Source organism: Antedon mediterranea, chromosome 5 (assembly GCF_964355755.1).
Source record: "Antedon mediterranea chromosome 5, ecAntMedi1.1, whole genome shotgun sequence".
NCBI lineage: Eukaryota > Metazoa > Echinodermata > Crinoidea > Comatulida > Antedonidae > Antedon > Antedon mediterranea.
Window position 1 is genome coordinate 21,988,165 of NC_092674.1, and position 22,670 is coordinate 22,010,834.

The window sequence follows — 22,670 nt, forward strand, 5'->3', positions numbered from 1 at the left end:
TAAGTATTTTCACCTATACTATTACACGCCCAATCAGACGTCGGGAAGCTGTGATGTAATGTATCCCTTTCTAGTTACAGCCTGCTGCCAGAACGGTGCCTTAGATTGATTTAATTTTATTTTCTATATTTTCATCTGATTTTAAATAAAAGATGACAAGCACTCATAAATAAACTATTTTTTGTATGTACAGTACATTCTTCCTGTGTAGCCCAGAAGCACCCGATAAAAACGGAAACAACTAAACAATATTGAACTTGCTTCGATTCAAATGACAATAGTCTATTATTAAACTTGTGAAATCAGTGAATTATCCTACATTACAGGTGTTTTCATCTCATTGCTCTCACGAATATAGATTGACTGTTAAGCTTATAATACACTAGTATAGATCTATGTGTGGTGACAAGTTTATGGCGGATATTAGTTAAACATGCAGAATAAGGTAAGACTTATTTAAAATCATTTTATGTGTATGACGTAGAATAGCAAGACATTATATTGCAGTTGTGTTAGTATTAATTTTTCTGATCGAATTAACTGGATGAGTAAACATAAATATAATAAACCTCTTCGTAAATCTAAAAAAATAACTTTTTCCAAATTGTATTATGTTTCTATAGTTAAAGAACAACAACAGATAAAGCTATACATTACGTATTATTATAATACCTTGTTTTCACATTGATTATATTTTGTAGAGTTAATACTGAATTTCTATCCTGCTGTGTTATTTGTTGTTTTAATTCAGCAGACTGGTACATAATCCTGTCATAAAAAGTCTTACAATTCACACCCGTAATAATTGTAGTGATAAATACAAATGTAGATTAAAACAATTGATGCTATTATGTATTTTGATATTTGAACAGGGGAAGTCTTTATTTGTTTCCTGTGTCATCTTTGCTTTTGTATTACTGTATATGATAGACATCAAAGTTGAACTAAAACCGACTGGACCAGAATTAAGTTTCTCCCAAAGACTTATATACTCACCGTCAATACTCAATCTGAAAAATCTATCAAATTCAAGCATTCCGGTTTATGCGTCACATTCTCCTACGTCTCTAAATGATGGAATATCGTTTCATACCGATTATCAGCGAGTTAAAGGAAGATTTCTCTCTGAATTAAACATTCCACAGGGTCTGCGTAAACTCACTGGAGAGGATGTAAGTATGCATCATAATTGACGTTTAGTGTTTACGAAATGTCATCATTTGAACACACGTTATAAAATAATGCAAAAAGACTCGCTCCTAATTCTGGTGGTGGAACAAGTCTTCGCGGATAAAGACTATAAACCGTAGGTCCAGTTTACCGAGTTTATTCGTGTGTACTTTAAATGACCCAGTTCATTTTCATTCGGGATGAGTGGAGGGTTACCTCGGTGAACTGGTTCACAAAATAGCTTCTGTGTTTGTGGATTACCATTTATCTGATATGTATGTTTGTATTTACTTGTTTTTATTTACTATTGGTAATCCTTGGCGATATGCTCCTAAATTAAAGATATGAAATAATATTCCATGTATTTTTGTAGGTACTGAAATCGACACCCCAAGTGTTTGATTCACGATACAAGAGCCCGTGCTGGATTAACGATAAACATATACTTCGTTGCCTTCCATATTGTTTCTCTGCTGGAATACCAAAATCCGCAACAACGGATATGAATAGTAAAATAGTTAGTCATCCTGACATTGTTGATGGCAGAGGAGAGCATTGGTGGACCAGAAACCGTTATAGTAAGTTCTAAAAAATGTATAGTATTAACTGTACTGTCGTTGTATTAGCTATACTGTCGTAGTAATAGACTTTCAAATATAGGCTACTAAAATTAGGGATAGACCTGTTCATAAAAAAGATTTCGAATATGTTATAATGTAGTGCATGTTTATTAGAAAGAATGTGATAGGTATATTAATCTAAACAAAATAACATTTCAAACGAGAAAACTTGTTAAACTTATTTCTATATCTTTTAAAACGTATCTTAAAGGATAGTATGTAATGTATGCTGTGACTAAAATAAAATAACAAAAAATAATAACAAGAATAAATATAGAACATGTAACACTATGATATTTTCACAATTTAGGTACCGTCCGTAATCTGAATCTGAAGTCCCACTATTTACAGTAGTAGACATATTACTGAACATTTTTATTTTTTAATAATAATGAATTATATAATTGTTGGTCTACTGTATATAATTATTTGGATTTTATCGTAAATACTTATTTTTTTTTCTACTAAATGTGTAGAATCTTTTGGAATGATCAGATTTTCTGACTTCTTGAGTTATACTATCTTGGTCGATTTTGTTTTATAATGTTTGTTTGGCTGGCCGAGTGATTAGGACCTTGACTGTCATATAAAGAGACCTTGTCCGAAATAGCACGACCACTCTTCGTTTTTGTGTAAATGATCATAAGAGATAACATAGATTTTATATTTTTTATTACGGTTACCGCTCGTTTGTATGATTGGCATTTAAGGCTTATATACTTGAATAATGATGTAACTAAAAACCTGTATTTTTTTTCCTTATTGAATTCAGATGGTTATAAAAATATCTGGGCTACAGAAAGGAAAGGTAATTTCAATTCAATTCAATTCACTTTTATTTCAGAACAAAGTCAATATCATAACACATAAGAATATTCTAATAAATAAATGTAAATAAGTAAAACATCTATACCATATGTCGCACATAATAATGCCGTCGGAAAACCGTCGGTTTTCAACTGGAGTGAAATAACATTATAATGGCTATACTGATACAAGTTAACATACGTAAAAGTATACATGACATTATGTATACAGAAGTTCAATCCATTTTCTGTCCAACTTGCATTGCACCTGTTGCAGGATTTAGCTTTTTTATTATTTATGTTTTAGTTTTTTAGGCTAGTTAGGGACGTAGGGGGACACAACTAATCAAGCTCTTTTGAGTTTTTATGTGTTTCCTTTTCATCTTTTTTATGTTCTCATATATTGTTGTTGTATATTTTCATGATTGAGGATGAATAAAGAATATTTGAATTTGTGAAAAAAAAAAAAAAAAAAAAAAAAAACTTTGAATCTTTTAGAATTCGAGACAAAACACATGTTATTAAAGTATTACAGCTTTTTTCAATTTTTTGTTTTGAAACAAAAAATATATTTCCGAATGTACTCATAGAAGGAGGGAACATGGTTATCAACAAACTTAACTTAAGTCCCATTTATTTGTCATTTTTATACATTTTGCGTCCATTGTACGTCCATTTATCTGTGGCTGGAAAACACGATCAATTCCGCTCCCCCTGAGAAACACAGTGCCGCGGAGAATATGTACATAGTACAGTAGGCCTCTGTTGGTATTTGTTGCAGTCAGACATAAGATCAATGGACTATTACGTGTTCTTGACAAGGCGAGCTCAGTGCGCTGTTGTTATATTGCCTTGGTTATCCTCACTAGTATTGTAATTTATTCTAGGATCGGTTGCATTCGAAAGATATTTGAATGGATTTGGTTTGTTAGCAAACAAGTTACATATAGGACTTTCGGACTTAGCTGCTCATCTTATTTCAGGTACCGCTTTATTATTTACGTTATACAAATAATGAATGTTTATGAGCTGAATGGTGAGAATATTTTATGGGTTGAAAATTGACGAGTTTTAACGAGTCGGAGCCGAGTTTAAATTAAATAGAGCAGTCAATTTTTCATCGAATACTTCAACGAATACAAAACATTCATTATTTGTTTGTAACACACCTATACCTTTTTTCAATGTATCCATCGTAAATCATTGACGAATGCTAGGCCTTTCAAAACAGCAGTTCTCTAACTTTGAACACGAAATAGAACAGGTATAGCGGCAAGCACGCACAACCAGTTGATTTTCAAAATATAAAATAAATATGTTTACAAACGTGCATTATTAATTATAACCATTATTAGATACAACTTTCGCTAATTCCAAATGACACGTGATACGTAATTAACCAATCACATTGCAAGAATACAATCAGGTGTGTTGACTTATATTTGTGATCTTCTAATATTTGACTGAATTTTTTTTATAAACACTCAACTTGTCATCTGTTTGAAGTGCACAGGAAATTAATAATTTACAATTATAATGATTAATATAGTAGATAGATCAACTTCGCTGCTCTGGGACAATCATATTTTAGATGGTGTTGATGGTGGTCCAGAATATACACATGCTGATGTCATTCGACTTGTACAACCAAACGCAAAGATAATCGCTATTTTCAGAAATCCATCCGAAAGGTATTTAATCTGGCTTTGTCTACACTGTCAAACTTTATATGACAAATAACGTGATGGGCTGCCATATTTGAGCATATCACTACCATCTTTGGGCATATCACACTTTTTTGTCAAATTTATTTTGATAGTGTAGGCCTAGAAGAGCTTTAAATATCAAAAACGATACGTGCCTATATCTATACCGTATTTATTTGAATTAACGGCCCACCACATGCATACACACATTTTAATTTTAGTAGAATTCATTGACTGCCATGATCTACAATTTACAAGTATTTTGATAACAATTGCTTTTGCAATCTGTATTTTATCACTTCTTGCATTGTTTAAAAATCTATTTAGGCATTGATGTATACATGTTACTATTACACATAAAATAAACGCTTGCATCGAATAAACTATAAATATACATAACAAATATCTTGCTGAACAATAAACACCCCCAGGGCCTTTATTGTAAGACCTCAGACATACTTTATTAATCACAAACTCGCCGTCAAAAGTAAGTAACTTAATCCGCTAAACATTTTGTTTACATATTTTTAAAAAAGTAAATAGTATTTCTATATACATAAGTTGGACTATATTAATTTCATAATTTCATTATATGTTATTTGTATTTAATTTGTGTTTAATTTGTTAACAGATTATACTCGGATTATAAATATTTTAAACAGATGCAACATAAATCACCTGATTTATTCCATAAAAAAGTAGTGAACTCATTAAGGATATTTAATAATTGTCTAAAAGACCACGATATAAGGAAATGTACATATACATACAAGGGTGATGTGGTGAGTACAAGCTAGGCAATCTAACAACAGGACACTGCGCTCGCCTTGCCTAGATAGGAACATTCCTTTGATCTTATGTCTGGCTGCGACAGATACAAACAGTACTGTACTATGGTGGCGCGTGTTGTATATTAAGGGGCGTGGAACTAATCGTGTCGCAGCCACATATAAAACTTTTGAACTCCGGAGCTCAGCATCCTGGTGTTAGATTGCATTAGTACAAGTATATCTTCCATAATACGTTTAGTTTTCTCCTTCTAAAGTTTCGTTTCCACTAGGACGCAACGAAAGGCAGTTAGCAGCGAGAGATTATTTAAACTGTCGCTTTTGGTTGGTCAATTCGCTTGCTTTGCGTCCTAGTGAGAAAGAAGCGTTACGAGTACAGCAACCAGTAACATTCAGTAACACCTTTAATCACGCCTCGGTTAACAGTGATTACAGGCAACATATTCGAATGTTTTGAGCAAACGTGAAAACATCAGCAGAGATTCTGGTGATTTATGAAAAAATCAGTCTGTCCGCCGATTCTTAAGTATTAAGCATTTTTAAAGATTGAGTAGCTCTGTTCACAGACAAGTTTAGTAAGTCTTTGTGAAACATATATCTCTCTGTCAATCTTACAGCTATCTGTACATGTTTATTTTCAGAGACTTCATATTGGAAATTACAATATATTTGTTCGTGAATGGATGAGAGCTTTTCCACGTAATCAATTGCATTTTCTCCGCACTGATGAATGGAAGAATTGCGCAGTAGAATTACCGAAAATATATGATTTCCTCAATATTAGTAAGTCTATGATGATCACCAGAACCTGGGTTTACTTCAATGACTAAAGATTCTGCTTTGTCTCCACTACCAAACTATATGTGACAACAACGATGATGACATATCACTATCATATTCTGCACATCACATGTAAAACTAGTTTGATAGTGTAGATAGAGCATTATAGTTATCATAATGTTGCATGAGAAGGAAACATTAAAAGCGATGTATCAAAAGAAATAGTAGTACATTATGGTGCATTCATTGGCCAAACTTTCTTGCGTTGCGCTCTAGTGGGAACCAAGCTTTAAACTCCATGTTATTCACAATCTTCCAATCAATGACAAGAATCTATTTTCGTGTTTTGCAATATCATTTGTGTACCTTCCAATATCAAATTGGTATATATTAAATGAGTATAAATAATATGTTGATAAATATTTATGTCTTTTGTAACTAGTTTCTTTTTAATTTAGGAGTTTTGAATGCCAGTGAACTTACATCAATCTGTAATGGCAAATTAAAGAATGTGAACACATCTTCGAAAAAGCTTGGCCCAATGCTTACAGAAACTCGTATTTTATTGGACGATTTCTACAGACCTTTTTTGAAAGACTTAGCCAACATATTAGAAGATGATCGTTACACGTGGAACTAACGAACTTAAAGGATGCAACTACGTCAACTAAAAATCTAGTGCGTTAAGGAATACGTATTTCATTGGACGACTCCTAGGTACCCTTTTCGAAAGATTTAGCCTACATGCTTACACTTCACCAGGCGATGGATACAAACGGATATATGCCTACATTTTATGACGAGCAATTAGTATTAGACATGTACTCCGAACACAGTTTAACCAGACATAGAAGTTGAATTAAAAATATTGCCACCTCAGACTAAACAGAGTAATGATTTTAATGCATAGTAGCTGTTGAAAAGGAATTTCTCAAAAGGCAATAAACCGCAAATAATATTTGAAAGATTATATTCAGTTATTATCATCGTATTTTTGTCGTGCTTCTGACAATAATTTTTTGCCTATAATACAATAAACAGTTTCGACAAGAGGTTACATTTGTCGCCGACCTTACACAATGAGGTCTATAATGCTGAAGAATTGGGTACCTTGCAAGCAGTGGAAAAACAAGAGGGAATTAGAGGGAATGTGTATCTCAAAGGTGTCTCGTTCTATTGAATTCCTAAAACGACTCGAGGAGCGATAGTAGCATGTATTATTTACAAGTTCACATGTATTCTGTCCTTAAAAATTGGAGTAGTTGTTCAAGAAACCTCGCCATGGGGACCAGCAAAGCTGAGAGCTATGTTAGACCTATTATTTTAGTTAATTTTTCATGAATTTAAATAAAACGCAGTTTCCTTAAATTTTATTTTCATCATCAGTGTATGCCTATAATCATTACCAATTATGAATATTTAGAAATAAAGATAGTTCTGACGTAGTATGCTGAATAATTATAGATCCATTTTCTTTATTTTCTTTGCGTTGAATAACTGTGTATACGCATACAGTACACTTGTCATTGGTCTTTATACCGTACTTAGCCTACTCCAGGAATAGGAACTTCTGGTATAATGTCTTTGTCAGGCTTGACCCATGGTTCGTAGTAGCAATAATGGAGGACATGATTGTTTCTGTCTCCAGAATCATATGGATGTTTACCTCCGGCATCGTTATTGTTTGTACTGTCTTCGTCATCCCAACGGAAGAACTCTTCAGTTACGTTTGTGCCATGAACCTGTAATAAACATTAAATAAATTCATAATGATATTGCATAAATCTTTTTCCACCTTAAACTTTTCTCAAATCGTCAATGAATTTCAATAATGTAATATCTAGATTTGCTTTATGCCCACATAGCGCTCCATACATATAGCGCCACCATAATTATATACATTCTATGCGAACATGGCGGAATGCAATAAAGTACCACAGTTACGTACTAAGCGAACGTGTCCATTAATATACCGTTATTACAAATAAGAGCTACTAAATCATGACCTAAACCTTTTCCATTTTATATGTTTGATTACCATTTCCTGTCTGTAATTGTGTAGGCCTACTATACACCACAAAGAAAGGTAATGAATATTTATGTATGTTAATGGTTTTATTTTGTTGTGAATGGAAATAAAGAAACAAACTAAACTAAACTAAACTAAACTAAATGTTGAACTTCCACTATTAAGTGTTTCTATTACCACTGAAATAAATTATGACGAGTACAGAAAAGAAAATATGACACACATAAGCCTCGCAGTATATTCTTGACTGTTCACTCTTCACCTACCTTTTGACATCCCCTTGATTCCGAGAGTAGGTAAAATGGTGTATCTGTCGGCAGGTAGGCAGCGCGCGAGATTTGATCGGTCTTACAACAATACTCGATAAGGGTGTTATCGTCATAATTTCCTTCGGGCATCGATCCACTGTAAGTGTTCTTGTTCTTTCGATTCTCATCATCCCAGTAGATATAACCTTCGTCCATTCCTGTTTTAACATTAAGATTTCTCTAGTTTTTATTTTACATTTGCACATTGAATTAGGCTGAGGCTTGAAGTTCTTAAGCTCTGTCTACACTTCATCAAACTTTATGTGACAAAGACATGTGATGTGCCCATATAGGAACATGATGATGTCATATCACTATCATATTTTGGCATATTACTACCATATTTAGGTAAACCACACTTTTTGTCACACAAAGTTTGATAGTGTACATCTTAATGTAGTCAAACGTTTACTTTATTTGAGTTTATTTTCCCTGCACTCCTTAATATAGAGACCAATTATATTTGAATATAATGACATTTAATTTATTATAATAGGCTTATTAATGTACACAAATATTTAAAATATAGTCGAATCAAATCAGCATACATACCATCTGGACATACACTGCCTTTCTTGAATATGCAATAAGAACCCTCTGGCCACGTCCAGTCATATTCACTACCCTCAAACTGAGTCTTCATACAGAAGTCTTGCTCCATACCAGTTACATCGTAAGGTCCTTCAAAGTGAAGTGGGTCTGACCAATAGTTATTACCCTTGCTATTTTCAGTGTCTTGGTATCGAGAGCCTTCATGCCACGGAAAGTCAACGTCTGCAGGACAACCTACAACTGGCTTTGGAAGTCCGTAGTAACCTTTAGGCCAAGTTATTGGAATCTGTATAACGGGATCTGAAATACAACGTTTCTATTTCTATTACGTGTTCTATAGCATGGCATGTGTAAGATAACAGTGCCCTCACACCCATTTGCTTGTGCTTATGTTATTCTGTCTCGAATATATCTCTCGGGTAATTCAAACAAGTTCTTTATTTTATAAATTATATACTATTTTCGAGTGAAATTGTTTTCTATACTTCAAATTTGTGGTTCTTTTATAAACATTCCATGCATTTTTGTTATCTTTATACTACGCAGGCGCAGATACAGACATTGGTATAGGTGTGGCTATAAGAAAATATGTAGTCTAAATATGTAATTATAATGTTAGGTCTATTACCAAGAAAACTTAAAATAGAATAATAATATTGATATTTCATATAGAGCGTGCTGAGAATCCACCGTCTGTTAGACCACCTATGAAATTGACCATTGTCATGAAGAGAGTCAATAACATGTTTCTGATGAAATACTTTTAATTTGTTTGCCCGAGCTTTTTGTCACTCAGCTTTGAGTGCGCGTGATCGCGTCATAACTCGTTCCCGAGCTCTGTTTGGCTGCCCAATGTTTCACTTCAAAAACAATACGAAACTATTCGAACTACTAATTTCGCTGTGTCAAAGCGAAACAATTTCCGGAAATCGAACTAGAATTTGTCGCAGAGGTTTGAATAGAACAAATATAAATACGCATGCTTATAATGAATGCACATTTAAAGTTTGTCCAACTGTTAGTTACGGAGTTATATCGTATGTAGATCAAATGCCAAAAATCATACTTCCGGCTATTTTTGGACAAACTTTTCCATTAGAACGAATATTAATATGCATCTTCCAAATTGTTTGACACTAAAATTATTTCATTTAATCCAAGCGTTACAAAGATATGACCACTTTGTTTTCAATGGGTCAAAATATTCAAATTGAGGTCAGAGGTTAAAGATGAATTTTTAAAATTTGACAACATGAGTTTTTAAAACCAGATGCTTCAAATATTCATTAAACGCAATGTTTACACTTTCTCCATGATTTGCACACGAACATACATAGGGAACTAGACTATTCGTATCTATATATAAATTTACGTAAGGGCAAAAATCGGTAAATCGCGCCTTACTTCTAGAATTTTTACTCGATGGTATATAAAGTTGGTTCGTACTTTCGGTACTGATTTTAACCGCCTGATGTAACCCTGTTTACTAATTAAATTGAGTTAGATAATTAGTTATTGACGATTAAAACGAATTTAGGTTCAACGATTTGCCCCAAATAGGGGTGTTTTCCGATCGTGGTATACACTGTCTAATGGATGTCCATCTTGAAAAATACCCGCCACAAAAATGCGAGGAGGCTTCGCATTTTCCTATCTCCTCCTACGATAATTGTTTTTAATAGCTGAAAACCGGTTGAACAGTTCGAGTACAGCATCATAATGTTGAAGACAGGCCGATTTTCTTTAAAAAATACTATTTTGATACATTTAATATACGTTTTTACAAATGTATTGATTTGTGATGAATGGAACATTCCAAATTATTTGGTTTAACCATACAGGTATAGATTTAGATTTATGGGCCCCCTTGGAGAATAAACATAAATAGTATTGCAATGCTGTACAATACTGTTAAGGTATTAACCACTTTTGATCGCAATTTGAATCGCAAATGTCTTACTGTGAGTGTTGGTACTGTTAGATGTAATATAAAAATATATACAAATAAACTTTATTACTGTGAGTGTGGGTAGGCCCTACTGTTAGATTATAAACATATAATATACAAATAAACATTCCAAATTATTTGGTTTAACCATAGAGGTATAGATTTTGATTTATGGGCCCCCTTGGAGAATAAACATAAATAGTATTGCAATGCTGTACAATACTGTTAAGGTATTAACCACTTTTGATCGCAATTTGAATCGCAAATTTCTTACTGTGAGTGTTGGTACTGTTAGATGTAATATAAAAATATATACAAATAAACTTTATTACTGTGAGTGGTAGGCCCTACTGTTAGATTATAAACATATAATATACAAATAAACATTCCAAATTATTTGGTTTAACCATAGAGGTATAGATTTAGATTTATGGGCCCCCTTGGAGAATAAACATAAATAGTATTGCAATGCTGTACAATACTGTTAAGGTATTAACCACTTTTGATCGCAATTTGAATCGCAAATTTCTTACTGTGAGTGTTGGTACTGTTAGATGTAATATAAAAATATATACAAATAAACTTTATTACTGTGAGTGGTAGGCCCTACTGTTAGATTATAAACATATTAATATACAAATAAATAAACGTTATTACTGACAGTTGCTTCTCAACGTTTGTATTAATTAATAATTTAAAAATATATAAACGTCGTAGTGGTGTATCGTAACACATGTACTTTACTATTTCAATCGACTATGACAGTGACAGTTCTAACAAAGTACCGTATTAAATCGCAAATGTTTTACTGTATTTAGTGGTATATTATTTATAGGCCTATAAAACATTAAAAACAATATTTCGTTACTGAGTGGATAAGAATATATTTTAAAATGTTTCCTCTTTGTACCTATCTTCTTCCCCCATCCCTCAACCCTTAATGTTACATACAAAACACAAATTGGGTTTTTTTAAATGAGTCCAAATAAAAAAATTTGACTCATTTTGTTTCTCTCTCGGAAGTAATTCCCAGGGTGCTAATTTTGGTTGACTACATAAATCATTGTGTATATTTATTCGTTTCTGTAAACGACAATGTATTATAGTCCTGCGGTACGTACATTTGAAATCTCCATTTTTTTCTCGCTGGAAATACTGTGTATTCGAGAACCATCTGTGGGCACGACCTAGATGGTACGCGAGCGAAGCGAGCGTGCCATCTAGTAATAGTATAAGTAAGCATTGAATTTTAAATAAGTTTGTATACAATCTTGCTGCTGTTACCTGACGCCTTGTCAACCAATCGCCACAGTGGATATGTCAACATAGCCCGTTGTACGTTTAATCTTGTTACTCGTAAGGATGACTTCCACGCCTTTGAACAAAGACCTTCTTTGGTGTAAGAACTGAACTGCGCCCAGAATGCGTTTGTGAATATCTGAAAAAGATACGTTAATTAAAGTAACTTTTCTTATACAATAATAGTGGTGGTGCCAGGATTTGTCTGATTATCTGAATCTGAATCTGAATCTGAATCTGACGGAGGTGCCATGAGTGCGAGGATAGGATCCGTCTTAGGGCCGTCTAGGGGTCGGCGGCCGAGCACGCGAAAACTCCGACGATATAAGATAATTACTTAAGTATTTAAGGGTAACTTTAGTCGCTTTTAAAGAGGAAAATCCGTGATTGGACATACTCGTATTTTGTTGTATTTCTATCGGGAAATATCATATTTACTCACAAACTAATATTTTGTATAGAGTTTATACTGTCGATACACGTTACTCTTTACTACTATGGTAAAAACAAAATTAGTTGCAAATACCTCATCTGTTCGGATCAATCTTATCTTTATTGGTTCTGAGAGCTCGTCGTTACCGTTGGTGATAACAACTTTGTTTGATCCAAACTTAGTTTTGCTTGTCATGCTTTCATGGAATCGGTCGATGTCCACAACAAGAGATGCGGACCATCCTAGCAATGATGCGCCAACGGATACGCTAGCTTCCGCCTAAACAAAATGTAAAAACTAAATTCTGAAATTTACACAGTAATCACATTAATTAAATATGAACACGAATTCATTTCTAACTAAATTAAGTGAACATGTTTAACTGCTACTATCCACAGACAAGTTTATCGTCTAACATAATGTATACATATTTATGAGTATAGGCCTATAAATTATTTTATTCAAGGATCGTTTTTCACAATCACGATATTATTTTATTGAAAAGTATTCAGAAAATTATTTAAACTTGCAGTAACGATTACTAAAGCTTGGTTCCCACTGGCGACGCAATGCAAGGACGTAACGCAACGTACGTGATTTGACCAATCACAAGCGATGGATTATTCAAACCGTGGCCTGTCATTGGTCAATTCGCTTGCGTTGACGTCTCTAGTGGGAACTACGCTTTAATGATATAGTATATTGAAAACAAACATATAAACAGAACAGAAAAAGTACCCCATCAAAACAATTTAACATGTTTTAAAATAACATAAAGTCCGTTAAAAGAGTAACTAAGTCTAAAACGAATGTATTTATAACTCACCTCTCGACTTGCATATCGCACAAATTCATTCCTAGAACTAGTGTAGCGTTCTGATTGTCTTTTACCAAGTTCTACGCCAACTACCGTGTGCTAAATAAACGGAAATAATGTATTTAACTAATTAAAGTCTAATTTATCGTTTCAAATGAGGTTGCTTCAAAACCATAATGATTATTATTATAGTTCACTAAAATGTATTTAAAGCATTGTGATGTTTTTATTTCATTCATAAACATTAGTTTAAAGTATATGTATTGTGTAGTTTTGGTTCGTACACTTTTGCATTTCTACATTAAACCCAGAAAATAATATATAACTATTTCTAACTATTTTATAACTAACTACGTATTACACATAAAATGCTACAGTCGCCTTTTTCAGAAAGTATTTCAATGCAACTGATATTGAAAATACCCGAGTTTACTCCTCATTTCGACGGAAAAACAGTGGAACGTTGTCCCGCTCAATCTAATTGATATATCGCACAAATTTGTAGAAAACCACATCTGCTCGTTCTACGAACTACAACGTAAGGTGGTTTATGACATTGTGTGCAGGTTGGGGAGGTCAGACAATATTGTCACAAAATGTATTCATGAATTTGCTCTTCCTTCATCCAATCTACATGGTAGATGGATGAAGCTATTGTTGTAACCACGTGACTATGTGGCGTAGGTTTATATATATATATATATATATATATATATATATATATAAACAAATCAGGCAAAGAACATTAATTCTAAACCGCCCGGTGATATACTGAAATTTAAAATCTGTGAGAATGAGAAAAAGTCGCCCCAACCGAGACTCGAACTCGGACCGCCTGCTTGATATGCAGATGTCCTAACCATTAGACCACTGGGGCTTTCATGGTATTGTTCGAACTCGATTGGATAGCGACTTTTTAACATTCTCGGCGTGGTACGGCGGAACAGCACTAGTCCTCAGTTGTACGCACGCGCACCAGAGATCAAATTGATACGGCCTCATCTTACTTACAGTATTTTTATTCACGAGACGGGATCTCCGAAGAGATACTTATATATATATATAAACAAATCAGGCAAAGAACATTAATTCTAAACCGCCCGGTGATATACTGAAATTTAATTAATTAATTTGAAACAATAAAGATGAGGAAATCTGTGAGAATGAGAAAAAGTCGCCCCAACCGAGACTCGAACTCGGACCGCCTGCTTGATATGCAGATGTCCTAACCATTAGACCACTGGGGCTTTCATGGTATTGTTCGAACTCGATTGGATAGCGACTTTTTAACATTCTCGGCGTGGTACGGCGGAACAGCACTAGTCCTCAGTTGTACGCACGCGCACCAGAGATCAAATTGATACGGCCTCATCTTACTTACAGTATTTTTATTCACGAGACGGGATCTCCGAAGAGATACTTTTATATATATAAACAAATCAGGCAAAGAACATTAATTCTAAACCGCCCGGTGATATACTGAAATTTAATTAATTAATTTGAAACGATAAAGATGAGGAAATCTGTGAGAATGAGAAAAAGTCGCCCCAACCGAGACTCGAACTCGGACCGCCTGCTTGATATGCAGATGTCCTAACCATTAGACCACTGGGGCTTTCATGGTATTGTTCGAACTCGATTGGATAGCGACTTTTTAACATTCTCGGCGTGGTACGGCGGAACAGCACTAGTCCTCAGTTGTACGCAATATAAGAAAAAGTTCTTACTGTTCCCCAGAAATCAATAAAGTCAAAATATGTTTGTTGATCATACAGACTTGGTAGAGAACAAGCGGACACGGCGAATGATCTACTTAGGTAGTACTTGGAACTCTCGAATTCGTCAAGCTTTAACGCAGCCGAAGCCATGGTACATTCTTCGCTTTCAGCGTAGTATACATACTCCATATCCCGGGTACCTTCCAGTACAACACCAAATCCTTTAAATGGGAGCATCAAACGTTACAGAAGCAAAGTTTGTCATTTATTATGATTGTATAAAATTTAAAATTTAAAATGTTTAAAATTACCCAAAATGATACCTTCATTCAAAACATTATTATCATTATTATTATTATTTATTCAACTTTTATACAATTGTATAAATAAATATAGTTTATAATCGTTTTTAATTATTCGGCAGTTAGTTAATACGATTTCATAGATAAAATATCGAATCGCATTGCTTCAAGGATGCTAAAATCGCAATTATGTGACTCTAGCTAGTATAATATTGGTCGTTCATGAATAGAATGTTATAGTTTTTTAATACTAGAAAAGAACTCGATAAGGTATAGAGTAACATACAGTAAAAAAATTGTCTAGATTTAGAAATATGTACATCTTCACCTACCTAAACTCCCTGTAAATTCGAATCCAATGAATGCAGCTTCCATTGTTTCATTGACGTCTGACTCTGTAACATAATAATTAAATCATTATTTCATTATTTTAGTTTTATTCTTATAATTCGTATTAAAAAAATTCTTAAATCACTATGCAAACAAAAAAACATTGTAAATACTGAACTTGACTCGTACCATTTGCTCTGACTTCACCAATATCAAACTTGAGACCTTTCTGATACTCCCATCCTCCACTTACAGCCTGTTGTCTCGTCCTGTTTTTACATGTTGAATTCATAGAAAGCGTTATCTCGTCTGGGATTGCATACAGACCATCGTCCGACAAGTTGTCATCTTCATAATGCATCTCAAATACATTTCTTGTTGGTGAGAGCCCGGGGTCTGCTCCACCAAAGTCCTTACCACCTTGCGGATTACCATCTATGATGTTGTACACAGCACCGATGTAGTTAATACCATATGGCGGTGCATTTGCTGCACTTGTAAAGCCCAAAGCGATTACGAAGAGTACAGTTACATACAACATTTTAACTGAAAATATATTATGCACAGAAATTTCAAAAAGGAGAAAAGTTGAAGAAGCAGAATTATTATATATTTATTATAAGCAGTTTCTAAACAAAATGTATTATGACGTTTCTGGGAATTTATTTTAATCTCACAAAAACACAACATAAACAAAGTTTTAAATAAATTAATCAGAAAACAAAAAGTATAATGCAGTTATAATGCTGCAACATAAATAAATCCCGTTCAATTGAAATACCATTTCCTTATTACCAACTATGTATCTATCGTATAGGCTTCAAACATTTATACTTAAATTAAAAAACACATACGTTGCGAATGGATTAAAGTTTAAAGAAATTAGAATATTTGTTGCATAATTATTTAGAATTTACAGAATAATTTGTAATACTTACATAATTTACAAAATATAAATGAATACATTGATACTTACATTTCGAAATGTTGTAGCTAAATAAGATCTATCAGAACGCCATACGTGAGGTGATGAGGGCATTGATAGATAAGAAAATAATTAATTTATTTAGTTGATATGCCATATGGTTAATTCACAGGCATTACTTATCTAAAATGATAATTATAATCGGTTTCACAATTGTATTCATTTTTGTTTACTTTATACAATTTACAAAACAGTTTAAAACTCAGTATAACCAAAGTAAAGTTGAACACTATGCAAATATGTGAGAATACCTTTCTTTTTATAATATGGATTGATTGACATGGTTCTAGGACACCTACCCCCTAGACAGTTACCCCCCGGATGTTTACCACCCGGACAACTACCCCCTTAGGACAACTACCCCCCGGACAACTACCCCCCGGACAACTACCCCCCGGACAACTACCCCCTTAGGACAACTACCCCCTTAGGATAACAACCCCCCGGACAACTACCCCCCGGACAACCACCCCCTTAGGACAACTACCCCCTTAGGATAACTACCCCCCGGGTAACTACCCCCCGGTCAACTACCCCCCGATCAACTACCCTCCCCCCATCCAAAAGTAGACAAATATATAGGACCGGTTTCTGTAAAAATGAAATCATCTGTTTTTAACGTGTGTTTCGAAAATAGAGACCCGAGACCAGAGACCTGACACGAGGCCCAATACGAAAAGGGAGACCTATATTTGGGTCTCCCTTTTCGTATATTAGGGTCTCCCTTTTCGTATAGTGTGGTCTTTCTTTTCGTATAGTGGGGTCTCCCTTTTCTTATAGTGGGGTCTCTCTTTTCTTATAGTGGGTCTCCCTTTTCGTATATTTGGGTCTCCCATTTTGTATATTTGGGTCTCCCTTTCGTATAACTGGGTCTCCCTTTTCGTATATTTAGGTCTCCCTTTTCGTATATTAGGGTCTCCCTTTTCGTATAGTGGGGTCTCCCTTTTCGTATAGTGGGGTCTCCCTTTTCGTACGTGGGTCTCCCTTTTCGTATATTTAGGTCTCCCTTTTCGTATTGGGTCTCTGGTCTCTGGTCTCGGGTCTCTAGTTTCGAAACACCCGTTTTTAACCGATTATTCTGTTTAACAGCACGCTAGACCCTAGATGCGCTAGATTTAAAGTACCGTATTTATTGAAAAAACGGCCTGGGCTGTTTATTGTTTAGGTGGTTTTTAGGTGGACATTTATTGGAAGAAAGTTGTTTATTCAATGGGAGGGGGTATAATCTAATGGAAATAGACGCCGATTATTCCATATGATGTTTCATGGGAGTGACATGGTCACCGTTTATTTGAGGGGAATTTATTTAAATATTGACGTTTATTCGGTGAGTGAACATTGAGGTCAAATATCAAAAGTGATATTATTCTTCAAGTGTACAAAAATACATATATGACAAATTTGAGACAAAAATTAATTCTTTTAAGACCAGTGGTTATCGAAGCATTGTCCTGACGAAAAAATTATTATTATTATTAGCGAACCCAGTCTTTACAGTAAATACAGGGAGTACTATATAATACGTTCGACTATCCTATGATCATGTGTGACAATCTTCAGTTTATACCAGGCTATATTTATTTTCAATCTTTTACTTTTGTTTACAATAATGAATAGTAATTCGTCAAAGTAACGAATTAAAATATAGTTATTAATTCCTATTATACACTGTTGCAGAATCAGGTTGTTGAATGGTCTGGGTGGTTAGGGTGTTCTAAAGGGATAGTTTTCTGGGTGGTAATTGTCCGGGGGGTAATTGTCCGGGGGGTAATTGTTCCTAGGGGGTAATTGTCCGGGGGGTAGTTGTCCAGGGGGTAGTTGTCCTAAGGGGGTTGTTGTCCTAAGGGGGTAGTTGTCCGGGGGGTATTTGTCCGGGGGGTAGTTGTCCTAAAGGGGTAGTTGTCCTAAGGGGGTAGTGGTCCAGGTGGTGGTTGTCCGGGGGGTAGTTGTCCGGGGGGTAAATGTCCAGGGGGTGAATATCCGGATACGGATTGACATATTTATTCCTTTGTTCATTTGTTCGTTCGTTCAATCTCATTCATTGATTCGTTGTAAATGTAAATGTTCGTTCAGTTGTTCGTTCCATTATTCATTTATTCGTTCATTCATTCATTCGGTCATTCGTTTGTTTGTTCTTTTGTTGGTTCATTCATTCAGTCGTTCGTTCATTTATTCGTTCTTTGTTTTATTCATTTGTTCGTTCATTTATACGTTGGTTTGTTCGTTCATTCATTCGTTCGTTCGTTCCTTTATTCGGTGGGTTGTTCATTCATTGATTCGTTCGTTCGTTCGTTCGCTCATGTGTTCGATTATTTGCTGGTTGGTTCGTTCTTTTGTTTATTATATGTTAGGCATTCATTCTACTTTGACAGTACGAGCGATTTTTTGTTGCTTACTGAATAGGGGAATATCATGCATTCTTGATTGTAAAGTAGAGGGCGTATGAGTATATTGCCTGTTCCGCATGCGTATGAGGACAGTGCATTTCCATGGTAATTCTTTTAACACATTTACTATCTGAACGGAAACAAATTTAGGATGCACAGCACAGCTACACTTTACCTGACTTACAAACGCACTACCTTCATGAATAGTATACAAATAATGAATGTTTATGAGTGCAATGGTACAAATAATGGCACGAGGTGAATGATGAAAGGTTATATCAACGAGGCAAAGCCGAGTTGATATAACCTTTCATCATTCACCAAGTGCCATTATTTGTACCATTACACGAATACAAAACATTCATTATTTGTTTTATATAACATCTAAATAAATAAAAAAAAAGTACTATTTAACGATCGTTGAATAGTGCGTACTATTGCACGCCATGTGACCCACATTCGTCCAATCAAATGACAGGAATTTATTTAGGTGTTATATAATAATGAATATTCGAAGTGAATAGTGAATTTTCATGTCATTGCATAGCATCGATGTTGATTATATTATTATTTTGTCTATAAAAAAATATTGTTTAAAACCTATCGAACTTGGTAGGATACATAATAAGTAGCAATTAAACTAGCTATTACAAAAAAAGACATATAAACAGTCACATTTAACCAAAAACCCATTGACTTCCAGACAATGAGCTTCCATTTAAATATTCTGTGCTTTAAATCACAGTTTTATCAAGTAAATTATTTATTTTTAATTTAATTTTAAGTCAAAGTAAATAACTATAATGTTAACATTTGTTCAAATTATCTTTAGTAATTACTGTATATTCATTTAAATTTAGAAAGGACACAAATAAAGGATCGGTGTTTCAATTTGGAAACTGTGTTATGTAATGCACGGGTTCGGGGAGTGCCATTTCCGAGTCAGAGGTAGCCTATCCCAAAACAACCGGATCATGGAATCTGGCCACACCAGACTTGCTTCCGGTATGTCTTTGATTATATATGTTAAATATATTTGTCTTGTTTGATACTTAGTTAATCCAAGTACTTTGTAACTAACTAAAACAGGCAAAGGTCGCTGATAAGCCTGTATCGTTAGTAAACAAGAACCTGTGTGCAAAACTGTGTATATTTGTAGGCCTAGAAATGTCTGTAAATAGGAACAATGCTGGCGATATTCGACGTAGAAAGAAAGATCAAGAAGTAAAAAATGTATCTGGAAAAGATGTTGAAGAGACTGGAAAGGACATATCTACAAAAGAAGGCATGTGGAGTTGGCTGGCGGATCCAGTTGATCCCATGTCTTTATGTTTGTTCCGTATGTTATTTGGCCTGGGAATGGTCGTGTATATGGTTCGGTTGATGCAAAAATGTAAGTATAACTATAGATAAAGTAAAATCAATAATATTAGTCGTTATTGTTGCAATTCACCGACATGCCATTAATGAGTTATCGAGATTATAGTACCTTAGACATTACTGTACATGATTAACATTTCTGTATTTACACATATGATAATATTTTGTTCAATATCACTGGAAAATTCCATAATACAGCATCTCATATGTATCACATGTAAATAGTATTGTGGAAGGCTAATATGCTGTAACATGGAATGTGCACCTATTTTATTTGTTTGTGCCAGATTTAGATACAGTTCTCTAGAATCGATAAGAGTGTCATTGATTCAAAATATGTATGTATAGCCTACGTATTGTAGAAAGAATGGCTTAGTTTTCGATCCTGTAATAATATGGTTTGTTTAGGATGTATTGGACGAGAAAAGAACTTGGTTATTCATTCTATAATAACAGTCTGATCTCGTTTTACTACAATTGCCTTACTTAAACTGTTTTAATAAAACTTTTATACAAATCCTGTTCTGATTAATTTTATAATATATATATTATAATGGATACATTGTAAATCTTCTTTTCTATCCTCTTTTAGCGTCTGTACCGGCAAACTTTAATTTTCCGGAGTTGAACTTCCATTATCCTGTTGCCAGGTATTATGTGACAACTCCTAAGATTGAATACGTGTACATAATGACATGGGTAACGTTGATATCTGCTACTACAATGATGATAGGGCTATTTACTAAAATCTCCGCCTTGGTGTTTTTTATAACATTTATGTGGTTCAATGCATTGGAAAAGTGTCGTTATAACAACCATTATTATTTTTATGCAAATCTGGCATTCTTGATTGCTGTAACAGGGTGTGGTCAAAAGTTTTCTATCGATAGTTATTTTGGTAGAAGATCCACTGCCAAAAACAGTGTAGCTCGTTGGCAGTTATACATTTTTCAGTTCATGATATTTGTCTGCTACTTTTTCGCTGGAATTGCCAAAATGAACTATGACTGGTCTCTTAGAGGTGAGCCGATGACTCTATGGGCATCTCAAAAGATATATTCCGAACATTATGCAATCACACCATTTATGATTAAATGTATAGGATATTTTTTAAGTATTGGTGGATTATTTTTTGATACATCCATTGGATTTATTCTACTATCACCTCCGCCGTTTAAATATTTCGGATTCTTTTTAACGATGATATTTCACGTTTCGAACCATTTCTTTTTCACTATTGGTACGTTTCCATGGGTAATGTTGGCAACAAACGTTCTGTTTGTTTCTCCTGATTCCATTTCAAAAGTATTTGCAAAATTAAAATCGACATTTAAAAATAATGATACCTCTGCTCAACCAGAAGGTGAAGACAAAATTAATAAAGAACCAAAAGGTGATGTTCCTAGGAAAGTTAGGTTTTTTTTGGTATGCTTTGTTTGTTACCATCTTCTGATGCCATTACGTCATTGGGTGTACATGGAACACAGTACCGTTAACTGGACAATGACAGGACATCAGTTTAGCTGGAGAATGATGTTAAATGAAGAAGAAGTTCTCTTGAGGCTACATGCCAAGTTAGATGTGAACAGTGAAGAAGAATTTATTCAAAATATTTACAGTGTAAGTGAAGTATTGTAACTTATAAAACAGATACAACTGAAGTAGAAATTATATTCACATTTTAATGTATTTAGGATAATTTAGGTCGCATGGTTTCTCTGTCAAGACACATTTGGTAAACGCTTATGATCGAACATTTATATTATCGTTAAAACATTTTTTTCCTCGTTTAAACTATAATATTATTTGTTTAAGCGCGGCCTAAACTTATATTATATTATTTAAAAAACAATTTTTAATATTATTATAGATGCGAATGAACACTCGACAAGTTAAACGAATGATAACGGATCTTGACCTAATTTTACAATTCGTCGACTACTGCACAACTGTCTCACCTGGAACAACCGAAAATCCCGCCAACATAAAAGCAGAAATTTGGAAATCTTTAAACGGAAGGTATGTTTTCCATCTGTCTCATTGTTCACGTTCAGGCGGATGAATCTCATCTGAATATTGCACGTGCTCAGCGTCTTCTTACTAGAATAAATTTTACTACATTACGTGGTATATATATTATGATGTAAATACAACCAGGAGATTAAATTGACTTTAAGTTCTAAATGAACCTATTTCAATGTATTAATTCAAGATTAATATTCCAACATTTTGTTTTCACTTTTTGTTTATAGACATATTATCAATTTTTATTCTATTCTAAAAACTGTTAAGAATTATTAATTTCATTCGTT

At 34.0% G+C, this 22,670-nt stretch overlaps 2 protein-coding genes across 2 annotated transcripts; one reads left to right on the top strand and one right to left on the bottom strand.

The window, feature by feature from the left end:
- The first annotated feature begins 780 nt into the window (after positions 1-780).
- Positions 781-7,871, top strand: LOC140048707 (carbohydrate sulfotransferase 15-like). The gene is made up of 8 exons (XM_072093478.1): positions 781-1,172; positions 1,544-1,748; positions 2,563-2,598; positions 3,484-3,579; positions 4,146-4,287; positions 4,934-5,084; positions 5,732-5,873; positions 6,329-7,871. Exons 1-8 carry the CDS (start codon positions 843-845, stop codon positions 6,508-6,510), a joined length of 1,284 nt encoding a protein of 427 aa, XP_071949579.1. The 5' UTR covers positions 781-842; the 3' UTR covers positions 6,511-7,871.
- Positions 7,415-16,147, bottom strand: LOC140049812 (uncharacterized). The gene is made up of 9 exons (XM_072094760.1): positions 15,796-16,147; positions 15,609-15,671; positions 14,984-15,195; positions 13,266-13,355; positions 12,533-12,718; positions 11,975-12,145; positions 8,760-9,075; positions 8,166-8,365; positions 7,415-7,612 (listed from the first exon to the last, which is right to left on the bottom strand). Exons 1-9 carry the CDS (start codon positions 16,145-16,147, stop codon positions 7,415-7,417), a joined length of 1,788 nt encoding a protein of 595 aa, XP_071950861.1.
- Positions 16,148-22,670: the final 6,523 nt, after the last annotated feature.